Genomic DNA, 16315 nt, shown 5'->3' on the forward strand with positions numbered 1-16315 from the left:
CTGCTTGGAACAGCTAAGACTGGCAGCTTCACCATTTCCACTATCTCTTGTCCTATGGCTTGGAGTTTAATAGTCTTCACTTACTTCAAAATGAGATTTCAGGTTTTATAGCAATAGTTATTTTAAGTGTTGTACAAATGTACCTGTTGCTTTGGTTAGTGTTTTCTCGTTTTCACATTGTTACGTGGGATTAAATTTCAGAATCGTGAACCTCTGATGCCATCTCCACAGTTTATCAAATCTTACTTCAGTTCTTTCACGGATGACATCATTTCTCAGCCCACACTTAAAGGAGAGAAGTCTGATGAAGATAAAGACAAAGAAGGGGAGGCTCTGGAAGTGAAAGAAAAGTAAGTATGTCAAGCATGATGTCAGCTTAATGTTCTGTTTTTTTGCTACCATGAAATTCCCCTAGAGCCCAAGTGGCCTCTGAATCATCTCTAAAAAAAAAAAAAGAAAAAGAAAGGTTGCGCACTGGGCTGCTAACGGAAAGGCTGCCGGTTTGAACCCATCCAGTGGCTCCACAGGAGAAAGACCAGGCGATCTGCTGCTCTAAAGAAAGAAAACCTTGTGATGGGGCAGCTCTGCTCTGTCACGTGGGCTTGCTGAGTCCGAGGCGATGGTACCTAGCAACAGCAAACCCGGAGTATACGAAAAAAACAAAAACCAAACCCATTGCCACTGAGTCGATTCGGACTCACAACAACCCTATATGTATGATATTAATAAAAATACTTTCTAGCATGTGTCTGTTAGAACTTCAGAGTTACTTCTTTGCTGGCTTTAAGCTTTACAGCCAAGCCTGCCCTGCTTTAATAGTCCTACATTGCTGTTTTCAAGAGGACTCCTTCCTAGCGAGTCAAGTTGTTAACTGCATTTGAATAAGTGGCATTGAGTTGAAAATTATTGTGTAGCTTAACGTCCCAGTGTTTTAGTGGAGGGAAGTTTTAATTTATAAACTGTCAGATGTGCTTAGGCATGCTCAAAAGAGTGAATTTCTTCAAGGTTTTTTCCGTTTGCCTTGAAAAATGATAGTCTTTGGGCTTCTTGTGTTTGGTCCTGTAGAGAGCTGAAACCAAAGTACAGATGCTGTGTTTATAGCTGCAGTGATCAAGTGATGTAATGTAATATAAACCATCCAGCCCGCTTACCCATTTATATGTAGCCATACTTGTGCTTGGCTGTTAAAGTTAGCTCTGTTTAAAAGATGGTACAATATTATTACCAACATGACTATTTTTCATGAATTTGGAAGATAGGACAATATTGTTCCTATAGCAAAGCGTAACTGGTTTTGCATCCGTAGCTTATTGGAGGATTTGGGGAAATGAATTGCTTTTGATTGCTCTATCTCCCAACTTTCTTCCATCATTGGCCATCTTTTAGTTAAGGATGCTATGTGTAATTGTGCCAAGATGCTAAAATATACTCAGTTGATACATAATCTTTCAGAACATTGTAGTTGGGAAGTAAATATTTAAGATGTCATAGCTTTTGTGACAGTAATGTCAGTAATTTCCTCTTCTGGTTAGGAAATAAATAGTCCTCATCCCAGAAAAACTGTAACATAGTTAATACCATTATTCTAAAAGGGATCACCATGAGTCTAAAAATCTATTTGAAGGCAACGAACAACAACAACATACTGAGAAGTGGCACGACATAGCTACCTCTCACCAGAATACTAACTGGATTGGACCAAAGTTTTTTAATTCCATTTTTGTCTGAGCCTTAGTGTCATCATCTTTAAAATAGGGGTAACAATACTTACCTTACAGGGTATTGTGAGGTTAGAGAATATGTATGCAAATACCCAGCACTTATGCTCTCGATTCGACTCAACGGCACTGGCTTTTCTTTTTTATGCTCTCGATAGCTAGGAACTATGATTACCTCCAGTCTGATTTAATAACTGCTTTTATTTTCTCATCCTGCGACCTCAGGAACAAAACTAGGGTGCAGGGAACGTCAGAATGTAATTATAGGAAAGGCTGGTGCAGGGTATAAGATTTTGACCAACATAACTTTTCCCTTAAGTTACTTGCCAGTTTTTTCCACTCAGGGTATAACAACTGAAGTGAGACAGTGTGCTTTAAATTATAATGCCTTATATTTAGAAGACCACTTAAAGGTCATCTAGTCTAAATTTCTATCCATCATAAACATATCCCTTCTACAAGTATCCCAATAAAAGTCATCATCCTGGAAGAATAAGATGTGATAATGTGCTCATAATTATGTAAAAAATAGAGAAGAGTGTTTTTTAAAGTCCTATTTGATGGAAGAGACTTCCTTTAAATTTGCTTGTTTGGTGCATCCTAGGTCTGTTCTTTTAGGTGAGACAAGAACTGATAAACCTTCCTTATGAGAGCCGTGGAGACACTTCCCCCTTCCATTCGTGGTCCCTTATAGGCCATGCTCCACAACAGAGCCCGAGGGATCTTTACAAGGCGCGGCTGGGTCGCACCTCCTCCCTTGTTTCTGTGACCCTACCGCCTGATTGTTTCCTGCTTCTTTGTTCTGCTGTTAGTCGTTGAACAATCCTACAATTGTTGAGGGCCGCTGGTGTGCCACAGACGCGAAGGTGGATCAGGCAGGGTTCTTACTCCTGGAGCAGATCAGTCTGTTGGTTTGAGGGGCTCCTCTTCTCACGCAGCTGAACACCTGAGCCTAGATGTGAACCCCAGTTTCCATCACTGACTCTGCTGTTCCCTTGTTAAAACTTTCTCCCCAAGGCATCGAGGAAACCTCGGTCTGCAGCAGAGGTCTTCACCTGCCCCAGACTCCGCTCCACCCAGGCCGGTAACCGGGGAGGGAGAGTGGGCAGCTACGTATATCAGGCGCACTCCGGTTTTAGAGTTTAAAACTGGAGAATTTAGAGTTCAGTCCTCTTAGAAGTAGCTCCCTGTGTTTGTTTTTATTTCCAGTTCTGGGTATTTAAAGGCCAAACAGTACATGGAGGAAGAAAACTATGATAAAATCATAAGTGAATGTTCAAAAGAAATAGATGCCGAAGGCGGCAGACACAGGGCGGAAGCGTTGCTGCTGCGGGCCACCTTCTACCTGCTCGTCGGCAACGCCAGCGCGGCCAAGCCGGACCTGGACCAGGTCATCAGCCTGAAGGGGGCGGACGTCAAGGTACCTTTCAAGATGGCGTCAACGAGTATGAGTGAGTGTGGGTGTGTGCGTGAACGTGTATGAGTGAGTGTGGGTGTGTGCGTGAACGTGTATGAGTGAGTGTGGGTGTGTGCGTGAACGTGTATGAGTGAGTGTGGGTGTGTGCGTGAACGTGTATGAGTGAGTGTGGGTGTGTGCGTGAACGTGTATGAGTGAGTGTGGGTGTGTGCGTGAACGTGTATGAGTGAGTGTGGGTGTGTGCGTGAACGTGTATGAGTGAGTGTGGGTGTGTGCGTGAACGTGTATGAGTGTGGGTGTGTGCGTGAACGTGTACGAGTGAGTGTGGCTGTGAAAATGAGTACATAAAAACGTTTTTGGATGTGGTTTGCAAAAATGTTCAGCATTCAGTTGTCATTCTCCAAAAGGCTGTGGGTGCAGTGAAACTGAAACATAAATATCACTGATATTTGTGTTTTGCTAGGAAATGAAAACAGATTTTTTTTTCTATGGCACCTGATAGCACCAGCTTCTTTTCCTAGCCACTGCCTGCTGTATTTGGTATTGGGCTATATTTGGGTAATGGTAAATGTGATACAGCAGTGCTACAAGTAATGCAAAGAGATGGAAGTTGTCAAGGCGTTGATTTTATTTGGGACAACACCCATGGAAGCAGTAGTCAAGAAATCAAACGACACATTGCATCGGGCAAATCTGCTGCAAAAGACCTCTTTCAGTTGTTAAAAAGCAAAGATGTCATCTTGAAGACTAAGGTGCACCTGACCCAAGCCATGGTATTTTCAATCACGTCACACGCATGCGAGAGCTGGACCATGAATAAGGAAGACTAAAGAAGAATTGAAGCCTTTGAATTGTGGTGTCGGCGAAGAATATTGAATATACCACGGACTGCCAAAGGAACGAACAAATCTGTCTTGGAAGAAATACAACCAAATGCTCCATAGAAGCAAGGATGGCAAGACCACATCTCACATACTTCGGACATGTTATCAGGAGGGATCAGTCCCTGGAGAAGGACATCATGCGTGGTAAAGTAGAGGGTCAGCAAAAAAGAGGAAGACCTTCAAGGAGATGGATTGACACAGTGGCTGCAACAGTGGGTTCAGGCATAACAGCGATCGTGAGGGTGGCACAGGACCAGGCACTGTTTCGTTCTTTGGGCACAGGGTCGCCCTAAGTTGGAACCAACTGGATGGCACCTAACAACAACATAGGTAAGGCTGTAAGTAGCCTGCAATATGTAGTACCAGCTTATAAAAACTTTAATAAGAATAGAAATGTTTATAATATATTCTGAAAGATTTTATATTACACGAAGGAAAAAAGCCCAGGTTCTAGAGATATCTGAAATGTATATACGAAAAGGTTTTGCAGTTGTCGTGGTTAGAACAGCTTTCTGTTTTCCAAGTGTTCTTAATGTATATGTAGTTATTTTTCTAATGAAGATTTAGGCAGTCTGTTGAATTATGTGAGCTTAACCACTCAGTTATATTCCTTACTAGTTTGTTAGCATTTCTGTGGCCTGTTTCCTCATTGAATTAAGTGAACTCTGTAGCCTCTTCCATCTCCAAATGAATCATTCAGATATTTTGGTGAATGTACAGGTTGTCTTCAAAGCCTAAGTATTTGTTAACAAATTATTTTAGCATCTTGTAAACAAATGTAATTTGAACCTGGGTATTTGTTAAAAGTTCCTTTCAAAATAATATTGTCAGATTGAAGATACTCTAGTAATATATTTAATGTTTTATGCTGATTTTCCAGATGACTACAAACACCATACTCTGTTCTTGTGTGTTTTTGTTCTAACTGTGGGGAGCATTCTTGTTTGTTTTATTAAGGAAGACATTTATATGTAGTATTGCTATGAACAAAATTTTGGAGACGAAGCACATTTTTTGTTGTGTGATCATGAGTTTTATTTTACTTTTTTCATGTTTCAACAAATGTACTTTATTATATAGTATAATGTGAGGTACCACTTTACTCAAGTGACATTCAAACACATGAAAAATGGTTGCATGTACCACGCCCATTAATGAAATCATTCCATACAAATGGTTACACTTTACCAAGTGGTTCATAAAAAGTAAATTAATGAGGGAAACAGTATTAAAATATTTCACAATCATTACTAGGTCCAGCCTAACCAATTTTTATAAATATTCATCTACAAAAAAATGTGCCTCAAGAAGGAGTTTTATTTTTAACGGGAAGTTAGTAATGTGCCTATCATACACCATGTACAAAAATTAACTCAAAATGTATCAGAGACCTAAATGTAAAAGCTGAAACTTAAAAACTCTGAGAAGAAAACATAGGAGGAAATCTTTATGGCCTTGCTTGCGTTGGGTTCCTTAGGTATGACACCAAAAGTTGAAACAACAACAAAAAACAATAGATAAATTGGACTTCAAAATTAAAAATGTGCTTCAAAGGACACCAGCAAGAAAGTGAAAAAACAACCCACAGAAGTGGAGAGACTGTTTGCAAACCACATATACACCCAGAATATATAAAGAGCTCTTACGGCTCAATAATAAAAAGACAAATGACCCAAGTAAAAAATGAACAAAGAACCTGAATAGACATTTCTCCAAAGAAGGTATACAAATGGTTGGCGAGAACATGGAAAGATGTTCAATGTTAGGTGTTGGTGAGGATGTGGGGAAACTGGAACACTCATACGTTGCTGATGAGAACGTAAAATGGTGAAGCCCTTTTGGAAAACAATTTGGCAGCTCCTTGAAGAGTTATACATAGAGTTAACATATGACCCAAGAATTGCACCTAGGTATATACTCAAGAGAATTCAGTATATACGTGTCAGCACAGAAATGTATAATGAATGTTCACAGCAGCATTACTCATAATAGCCAAAAAGTGGAAGCATCCTAAATGTCAACATCAAATGATAGATAAATGGATAAATAAAATGTGATATATCTATACAGTGGGATATTATTTGGCCAGAAAGAATGAAGCTCTGATATATGTAACATCATGAATGAACGTAGAAAATATTAAGTTAAAGAAAGCAGACACAAAAGGTCATATACGATTCTGCTTGCATAAAAGGTCCAAAATAGACAAATTCATAGACTGAAAGTAGGATGTGGTTTCCAGGGCCAGGAGTCGGCGAGAGAGGGCATGCAAGGTAATTGCTAATGTCTATGGGGTTTCTTTTTGGAATGGGGAGAATGTTCTGGAATTAGTGGTGATCAGTGCACAATTTTGTGAGTATACTAAAAACCACTTGTTTATTTTAAAAGTTTGAGCTTTATGGTATGTAAATTGTATCTCAATAAAGCTGTTATTCAAAAAAAACTAAATTGGAAAAAAGAAGTAATGAGGGGTCTTTTCTCATTCTGGGTGTGTAGCTTCGAGCAAATGCTCTCATCAAAAGAGGCAGCATGTACATGCAGCAGCAGGAGCCTTTGCTGTCCACTCAGGATTTTAACATGGCTGCCGACATTGATCCTCAGAACGCTGATGTTTACCATCACCGAGGACAGGTGAGCCCGCTCTCTTAGCTGGAGCTCTGGCCTCTGGGTCCAGGAATTTGATACCACTTTAGGGCAGGTGAGCCCCTTCTCTTAGCTGCAGCTCTGGCCTCTGGGTCCAGGAATTTGATACCACTTTAGGACAGGTGAACCCATTCTCTTAGCTGGAGCTCTGGCCTCTGGGTCCGGGAATTTGATGCCATTTTAGGACAGGTGAGCTCGTTCTCTTAGCTGGAGCTCTGGCCTCTGGGTTTGGGAATTTGGTACCATTATAGGACAGGTGAACCCATTCTCTTAGCTGGAGCTCTGGCCTCTGGGTCTGGGAATTTGGTACCATTATAGGACAGTGAACCCGTTCTCTTAGCTGGAGCTCTGGCCTCTGGGTCCGGGAATTTGATACCATTTTAGGACAGGTGAACCCCTTCTCTTAGCTGAAGCTGTGAGCTCTGGGTCTGGGAATTTGATACCGCTTTTAGGGCAGGTGAACCCCTTCTCTTAGCTGGAGCTCTGGCCTCTGGGTCCAGGAATTTGATACCATTTTTGAGAATTTCTTGCAGTTGCCTTGTATCACTTCTGGTATCTGTACATGAAGTGTCACAGTGGTTTACAGTCTGGGTTGGCCTTTATTTAGTCCCATCTTGAACATTTTACCTTACAATTTTGGTATTTACTTATAAAGAAAGAGAAAAGAAGGCTAAAAATGTTGGCTTTCCATTCAAGTTTTTTTTCAGGTGTTTTTAACTCAGGTTTTTAATGAGTAAAACATAAGTAACATCTACTGAGCATTTTATGTGAATGCTAGAATCAATAGCAGGATATGTATGAGCGTCTTGCTAAAGAAATATTACCCTGGACTGTCCAAACAGAACTCCCAAAAAATCTTCTCAGTCCTAGGAATGGAGTTTTGTAACAAACATACTCGTTTTTTTTTAGTAAAAATATATCATGAAGAACAGTTCCCAATTACAGCCTTACCTGGGGAAGCCTGACTTTATAACCTGCCTGATTATCATGGCTTCTTGGAATGCATTATGGTGGGATACATGGGCGGTCTGTCTACTCAGAAAAGCTGAGGTTCTTTTTAATGGGAAATTTTACTGAATATATTTGTCTGAAGGATAATTAAGAAGTATCGGTATAATATCTTAAAATTCTTGACATTTGGATCCTTAGTGGTAATGTCTTAAGTAAGATAACTATCTCATGTCTAATAGGCTTTGAAACTAGAAAAGTACAGAAATGTTTAGTTTTCTAGAAGGAGTTTCTTGCTTATAGAAAAAATAAAATGAAACCTACTGCCACTGAGTTGATTCCAACTCATAACGACCCTAAGGATGGAGTAGAGCTGCCCCATAGTGATCAGAATTGCAGTGCAAAGATGGTGGGTTTATTGTACTTTTTAAAAAATTGGATACCAGTTTTAAGTTTTAGAATCTTTCCTTTCAAATTACAGGATATTCAAGCTCACTGTTTCTAGAAAGTAACTCTATACTGAATAATTACTACATGCCTAGCATTGTGCTAAGCTATGGGAATAGAGAAGAGCACAATGAGTGCTTACTTGGTGCACGTATTATTTGGAATTACATTAATTTATATATATTTTTTTATTCTTAGCTGAAAATACTTCTTGATCAAGTTGAAGAAGCAGTGGCAGATTTTGATGAATGTATCAGGTTAAGACCTGAGTCTGCTCTGGCACAAGCTCAGAAGTGTTTCGCATTGGTAGGTAATACTTTCTTCTCTGTTTTCTAAATATCATTTTTATGTCTCCGTGTTAACAAAAATGAGAATTCATTGTCTACGAAATCATTCCCTTTTTTCCCTAAAGGATGACTACAGCGGGAGGTACATGTTAGTTTAGGGGAAAAGTGTGTATGTTGATTGAGATACAGCTCCTTTAGTTCTCTGGATGTTTTCTGTGAGTTAATCTGAATGGGTGTTTGTCCCTGATTTTACACCCCCTACCCAGCACCAGCACAGCTCTCCTGCTTCTCACCATAAACCAGTACAAAGACAAAAGCTTGTTGAGGAAACACTCTGCAGTCCTGACACCACATGCCTGCCCTCCCATCTCTCCTTTAGAATGCCACTTCTTAACAATATTCAGAAACACAAAGCTGAAAAGGAAAAGACAAGTCCATTTCTAATGAAATGAGATACTTCCAGTTAGCCCCATAGCCTTGAGTACTGTAAGAATTTTGCTTTTAAAGAAAGAAATTGGGTCACAAACAGTTAAGAATTATATTAGAAATGAAAAAAAGTTATTAGATAAGTGTGGTTTGTAGCACTATTCGTAAAGTGATAGTAAATTATATCAGATTTAAATCCCCCTATTTGCTGTTTTCACTCAAAGTTGAGGGTTTAACTTCTTACAAGTTAATAGGCCCTCTAGAGCATCTTGAATCTGTACAGTGGAAGTGAAGTCCTAATTGTATATAACCTTTTGCCCCCTGCTCTTGAGATATTTCTTCATAACCCTTTGAGATGCAGCAAATTATATTAGCAAATCACCTGATTTTCTGGAAATATTTATGTAATATTGTGTGATTAAAATAAAATGAAACCTACTGCCACTGAGTTGATTCCAACTCATAACGACCCTAAGGATGGAGTAGAGCTGCCCCACAGTGATCAGAATTGCAGTGCAAAGATGGTGGGTTTATTGTATATTGATCTGCGATTCTGATCATTATTCCCGTAACGTGTTAACGTTCCACGAGTTTTGAGTTCTTGATTTGACAGGCCTGTTTCGATTTTTTGAATAGTATCGCCAGGCATATACAGGAAACAATTCTTCACAAATCCAAGCGGCTATGAAAGGTTTTGAAGAAGTCATAAAGAAATTTCCAAGGTGTGCCGAAGGCTACGCACTGTATGCCCAGGTAATTGTGATTTTTCAAAATTTTTTCAGTTGCAGGTCCTTTTTTAAAGAAACGCGTTCACACGCCAGATCCTGATGTGAGGACACTGCTTCCCTGCTTGCAGCTACAGTGGAAGCAGGTGGCTTTGTTCCTGCGTTGATTCTCCTGGCTCTAGGGTGGTCCTCAGTTACCCCATGAGGTCTTATGTTACACAGTTTGAAAACTATGACCTAAATTCATAATTTGAGAAAGCTTAAACAAAGCATTTCCATCATGACTGCTTTTGGATTGGTTTGCAAAAAAAAAAAAAAAACCATTACTTTAAGAAAACTTCCTGTATGTAATTGGCAGTGGAAATGTCCACGGAAAGGGTTTTTGTCCCCTGCTTTATCACTGTTCTTTTAAGTGGTGAATAGGCTGTGTAACAGCCTGTTTTATTTTTTCTTTGGTCTTTTAAAATAGTTAAAATTATTCTGGAAGTATTCCTTGGTTTAGAATTGAAGCTGTGGGAAATAGGATTTAAGTTTGAATTATTTTAACTTTTTAATTGTAGTCTGAAGTCCTTGAAAAGTTATTAATTTTAAATCATCCATTTAAATGAAACTGATTAGCTTCTTAGAGCCACAGTTACATTTTTTTCCCTTAAAATAAATTATGTCTGAATGATTCTGTTTTCTCCCTTAGCTTTTAAAGTTGAAAGTTGCTTTTGGTGTCTACATAAATCAGCCACGTCAGTACTTTATAGTATATCTTATATCTCATTTTTTTATTACAAAAGAAATGGGTTTTTTTCCCCTCACAAACCTCTCCCTAAACCACTGTTAAGCTTGTTTGGATTTTAATTTCCTTTATGCTGTCTTTAGACATCAGAAAACTTTTGCAAAGACTTTGAAGGTTTACTATGAGAAGACTGATTTGTGTTCAATCTGTTATTTTTAGGTTTACACATCAGTGCATTAGGGTTTGAAATCTGGGGTATGAAATAACCTAGAAGGTCTTTAACCTTAGTTTGAAATAATCTTATCTATTCAGTCTTTGTTCTTACAATTCCTAGACAAGGTGGTGATAATAAAAAACTACGTGTTGGTTGGTGACTACATGCTCTATTGAATTATTTATTAAAAGCATGTACTGTATAGTAATTTTATAGAATGTATGGAAGTTAGGACACATGCACATTATAGTCATGACATTTGTATTAAATAGGGGATACTCTTGGCTTTGTGCCTTGCACTAATTAGTAACAAACCAGAAGGTGACGGCACAGCCCTTATCATTGTCATGGAATTCAGAAAGACGTTTTTGGTGCAGATTTTTATGAGGAACCAAGAGTGAACGTCACCTAATAGCTTTTGAAGAAGCCAAGCAGGAACAGCTGTTCTGTGGAACTTTCCTGATTGCACCTGTCCCTGTCACTGTGCTTCCTTAAACCTGGTCTGGGCTGGCTTGAGCTGTCTTCCAGTCAGCACTAGCCTTAGTATAGTCTCTTTGCACTACAATTTCTCTCCTTTGATCCCGCTTCTAATTTTTTCTACATTGTATATATATTGTTACATATAATGTAACTTTATACATATATACACATATATAGAGATTTATAACGATGCCACCTTAAAACCCCAATAAAATAACTAAGATGTAGCATTTTATACCAGTTTGTATCTCCCAAACATAGTAATTTGGTAATGAATGGATAAACGAAGTAAATTTTAATAAGCAGTATACTGTAACTGCTTAGGTTGACAATTACCTTAATATAACTGAAGTATCTCCTCACATAGGCATTAACAGATCAACAGCAGTTTGGTAAAGCTGATGAAATGTATGATAAATGTATTGATTTGGAGCCAGATAATGCCACAACATATGTTCATAAAGGGTATGTATTTTTGTGACTGTTTGATCCAATAAGAAATTAAATAGTAATAAAATGGATTGTCTTTGGCCATTGAGGAAGCGAACTGTGGCAGAGAAGCTATCACTGAAATTAATTGATAGATTCCTTAATGCTTGTGGAAGTTTCACTGTTCTTTTACTTGTGTTTCATTCTTATACAGATATTGGTAAATGTACTATTTTCCCTTTAGGTAAAGGGTTTTAATTTCAACTTTGAACATCCTGTCAGATGTTACTTGTATCAAAAATAGGAAACGTGTATAATTTTTCCCTGTCCAATGGACTGGAATTATGAGAAAATTCACTGAAATTTATACAAAGTAAAGTATTCAGTGATTGCTAGGTGAGTTAGTAATAATGTCTAGACTGCTGGACGTTTTTTTTTTTTTTTCCTATTAAGGATCTAATACTGCAGAGCCACTATAAATTGAGAAGAAAACACCATTTTATGCTAATTATATATACACTCAGGCGCTGCATGACATCCATCCAGGCGATTTCTGACCACTTACACATCGAGGGCCCCATGAGGTTATATATTGTACCTTTCTATGCACGAAAAACACTTCCAGATACACTAAAACATTTTGGACATCACAGTACAGTAGTAATGTTTTGATGCGCATTGCAAAGTAGCGCCCGTTTGCTACCATGAGCCACTGTATGTACTACAAATTTTTCATATAATAGGCTTTACTGGTGTTGATTCATAACTAGAGTTGTACAACAGTTGGATTTGCGTAGCCTAGGGACTGCTTGTATACGATATGGTGTTCACGCAGCATCCAAATCATAGAACGTCCTGTTTTACAAAGTGTAGTGTGGACAGTCAGCAACAAATGAGTGTGCTGTTTTTTTCCCCCTTGTAAGTTAGATTATAAATTGATTAGGGGCAGAAATTGAATCACACACTTGTATTCCTACTGATACGGGGCCATGAAAAGTCACATCTAACTGCCTTTTTGCATTTGCAGTTTACTTCAGCTTCAGTGGAAGCAAGATCTGGATAAAGGTTTGGAGCTTATCAGCAAGGCGATTGAAATTGACAACAAATGTGACTTTGCATATGAGACCATGGGAACTATTGAAGTGCAAAGGTAACTTCTAGAGTCTGTCCCTGGGAAATTTTTGACAGCTCCGTAGACTTTTCTTTCTTCTCATTACAGACATGTTCGTGTCAATAGCCATTAAAATTTTAAGATCTTGATACAGTGTGCCTTTTGAGGCAAGCTTCGAGAAGCTATATTACATTGATTTTTCTAGTTTTATTTTCCAGTGGAGAAGTCACACTCATAAAAGTTGTTGCAGCCAAGCAGATGAATTAGAGTAGAAGGCTAGCCAGGCTGATGGAAGATCTGTCTCCTGGTCCAAAGAAGCATCCAGCCAGGTTACTTTGGGCAAGTTGCAACATCTTCTCTGACACCTGTTCATTTTCCTTAACATCGGGGTTCAATAAGATGATTGTTTTGTAACTCTGAGTTCTATAATTTCTTGTTTAGTATAAATATGATTCAGAGTTGCACTTGAGATCACCATTAAACAGGTGAAAACTGTTTACACCATGGAATTTATTATCATATACCAACTTAATATTATTGTTGCCATTCATTTGTGTACCTGCTCTAGGCCAGGTACTAAACCTTTTAGGCGCTTTCCAAATATTTCAATTAGGCTTTACCCCTCATCTTCATAAAGATAGAGGTTATATGGTTCCCAGTTTAATCGAAGAGTGCAGACCCTGATACCCAGATTGGCTAAGCTAACAAGGTTACACAGCAGGCCAGCAGTGGAAATAGGATTTGAGCCCCTGTCTCACTGATGTCAAATTACTGTTCTTGCCACTGTCACTTCTCAGGAACTGGCATGAGTTAATTCTCTCTTTCAGTCTTTCCTGTGTCCTATCCCTGGTATGGAGTAGGCAGGATATATGTAGGGTTATGAAAATTACTGTGGTTCTTTACTGACATTTCCATGTAAATTATTTCTTAGTTGCTGATTTGTTAATTTGAAAAAAATATTTTCATACTAGACTAAGATAGGGTAGTTCTTAATCTTTTTTAAGCAAAGCTGTGGACTTTTCTTAGAATAATGCACATAAAAACACTACATTTAATTCAAGGTGTTCAAATATCCTTGGTTATGGACCCAGATTTAGGGAATTGGATGGAATTTTATGTGTTAATTGTACTTTAAAGAATTCATTCTAAACCATACCAGATAGATAAGGACCCCTGGTGGTGCAGTGGTTAAGTGCTCGGCTGCCAACTGAAATGTCCTAAGTTTGAACCCACCAGCTGCCTCATGGGAGAAAGATAAAAGATGTGGCGTGGTAGTCTGCTTGCATAAAGATTACAGCCTTGAAACCTATGGGGCAGTTTTGCTCTGTCCTATAGGTTCGCTAAGAGTGGGAATGGACTCGCTGGCAGAGGGTTGGTGTGGTTTGGATAGATGGTTGGATGAATAGATGGATGTTTGTTCACGTGTTAATTGTACTTTAAGGAATCCATTCCAAATCTCACTTTACAAGTGGGTGGGTGGATGAATGGATGGAAAGACAGAACTCCTGATTGTCCTAGGATTTAGCAGATCCGCTACCTGTCTGCCCATATATTCTTTAAAAAGTTACAGTTTTTTAAATGTCTAGCATGTAGCCATACATTACAGTAGGAGATCAAAGAAAGTCACTCCAGAGGCACCTCTTATGTCTTAGAATCTAACTGGAATATAAGGTAGACACTTAAATATTTGTTGTATGGTCACATAAATACATGTATATATGGTTACTTTAAAAAGCTTTTGGTTCTTGGCAGAGGTATAAAGCCTAACCAGATATAGACCATAAGAGATAGATTGTATCTTACTGACCAAACATATATATAAATAAATAAATAGAAAAATAAAACAGATGCTTATCACCAGGCATTGCGCCAGGTTCTGGGAATTGAGAGGTGTTCACCACGGAGCTAGTAAGACTGTGCTGGAGACAAATGTGTATCTCTCTGACCATGCATAGAATGACAGTAGAACTATGGGAACACTGGACAGGGAGCAGCTAATTCTGCCCAGTATAGCAAAGGGGAAAGTATAATTTCATGAGATTACATTTGAACTGAGCTTTAGAATGGTGAAGATTTGACCAGGCCATGCAGAAGGGTACTAAGTATGTGCAGGTGTGGGCGTACAGCACAGTCAAGGAACTACAGATAGACAGACATGGGGTGAGGAGACGGTGGTAAGAGATGAGACTGAAAAGAAGGTGAACTGGCACAGATCTGTGCGTAAGGTCCTTGAGTGCTCCTTGGTTCTCTGATGTTACGTCATTGTTCGCTAAGAAGCCTCTTGATACAGCAGAAAGAAGCAAAACTTTGGAACCAAATAGAATTATGATGTTAAATAAATCATTTCTCTAAACTTGTTGGTATCTATAAACAAAGAATATAAAAGGAGATATAAGTACGCACATAGTAGTAGTAATAGTAGCTAGCATTCAGTGAGTGCTTTGTGTGTGCTAGGCCCTATTTTGTTGATTATAAAGGAGCATTAGAATCATAGGGGAAACTTAGTGGTCAGACTCCTTGTAGCATCACTGACAGCATCACTGGATACTGTGAAGTGTTTGTTGAATCTGAGACTGGAATGTTGTTCTTTTAGAGGAAACATGGAGAAAGCCATTGACATGTTCAACAAAGCTATCAACCTGGCCAAATCGGAAATGGAGATGGCTCATCTGTATTCCCTTTGTGATGCCGCCCATGCCCAGACAGAAGTTGCAAAGAAATATGGATTAAAGCCACCAACATTATAAAACGGTGGGGAGGAAAATGACCCTCTTTTTAGAAGACATTTACCCCCTCTTCAACTGAACCCTACAGACACTGTCCTGAACTGTGTTGAATGGTGGAACTTAGTAACTCCAATTGTGGTGTTGTCATTTGTTACATCCGTTTCATGTGTAGGTGTTGTGGGAGTGGCTGTCGAAGGGAGTTTGCAGTGCTGCAGCTTTGAGTCCCTGTGCAGTTAAAGCTTAAAGCCTGGGAAAGGGTATTAAAGTTGCAGAGCACCAGCGATAACTGGCCATGCAAATAAAAACTTTGATTTGTCGATCTGGGTTTTTTTTTCCCCTCCCCCAAGGGAAGGGGTGGGGGGTGATTATGTTCTAGATGATTTTGTCTGTGTGTACATGTATGTGTGAATAATATGTGAGAATTTTACAGTATGTTCGTGTTTAAATTAACATAGTAAGTGCTGGAAAATAGATTTCTTATGTTCAATTAATCCCTTTTAGTAGATTTTGTTTTTTGAAGGAAACAAAGTTTAAATGGGGATTTTGTTTCAAAGACAGCAAAATTGAGAGGTCTTTTCAAACACTGTCAGCATGCACACTTCCTCTGACTCTGCAGGACTTTAGACTCAGTGACAACTGTTAACCCTTTGATCCCCCTTCAGCCCTAATGGATAATGTACATTGTTCTTAAAAGTCCACAGTAGCCAGTTTTTATACAGTAAATTATGCAGAAGCAAAGTACTCCGATTGACGTGTGTGGCGGAAACCTGAGGATCAACGGGAGAGCGGGCCAGGCGAGAGTGAATGGGGGTGTGTTTATAACTGTCTGTCGCTGTGTCTACTGCATGTGATAATAGTGTACTTTGTAAAGAAAATGCAGGTCGGTTGTGCGTATAACCTAAATAAAGATGGTGTGTGACAGATGGAAGTATTTAATTAGCCTAAAATTTCTAATGAAGAAAATTTGGTTAAAGGTTCACATCTAAAAAGGATGTAAGTAAATCTTAGGGCCAAAAGCATAGTATTTCCTGAAATTACAAGCTTAGTGCTTCAGCTGTGGCTGCATGTGCTTAAGGAACTTGAGCCAGTACTTCCAAAGCTGTTGAGGATGTGTGGAGTGCTTTTCAGTCTGG

The 16315-nt window shown here is 38.9% G+C and overlaps 1 protein-coding gene across 1 annotated transcript in view; it reads left to right on the top strand.

Moving 5' to 3' along the window:
• The window catches only part of TOMM70 (translocase of outer mitochondrial membrane 70), a 53722-nt gene extending 37617 nt beyond the window's left edge, over positions 1-16105 (top strand). The window contains exons 5-12 of the mRNA XM_003418962.4: positions 202-350; positions 2928-3138; positions 6516-6650; positions 8256-8363; positions 9407-9523; positions 11284-11381; positions 12373-12495; positions 15050-16105. Of these exons, the coding sequence (XP_003419010.1) occupies positions 202-350; positions 2928-3138; positions 6516-6650; positions 8256-8363; positions 9407-9523; positions 11284-11381; positions 12373-12495; positions 15050-15203 (1095 nt within the window). The 3' untranslated portion in view covers positions 15204-16105. The remainder of the gene's footprint in view (positions 1-201; positions 351-2927; positions 3139-6515; positions 6651-8255; positions 8364-9406; positions 9524-11283; positions 11382-12372; positions 12496-15049) is intronic.
• Positions 16106-16315: the final 210 nt, after the last annotated feature.

Source organism: Loxodonta africana, chromosome 20, assembly GCF_030014295.1.
Source record: "Loxodonta africana isolate mLoxAfr1 chromosome 20, mLoxAfr1.hap2, whole genome shotgun sequence".
In the NCBI taxonomy this organism is placed as follows: Eukaryota; Metazoa; Chordata; class Mammalia; order Proboscidea; family Elephantidae; genus Loxodonta; species Loxodonta africana.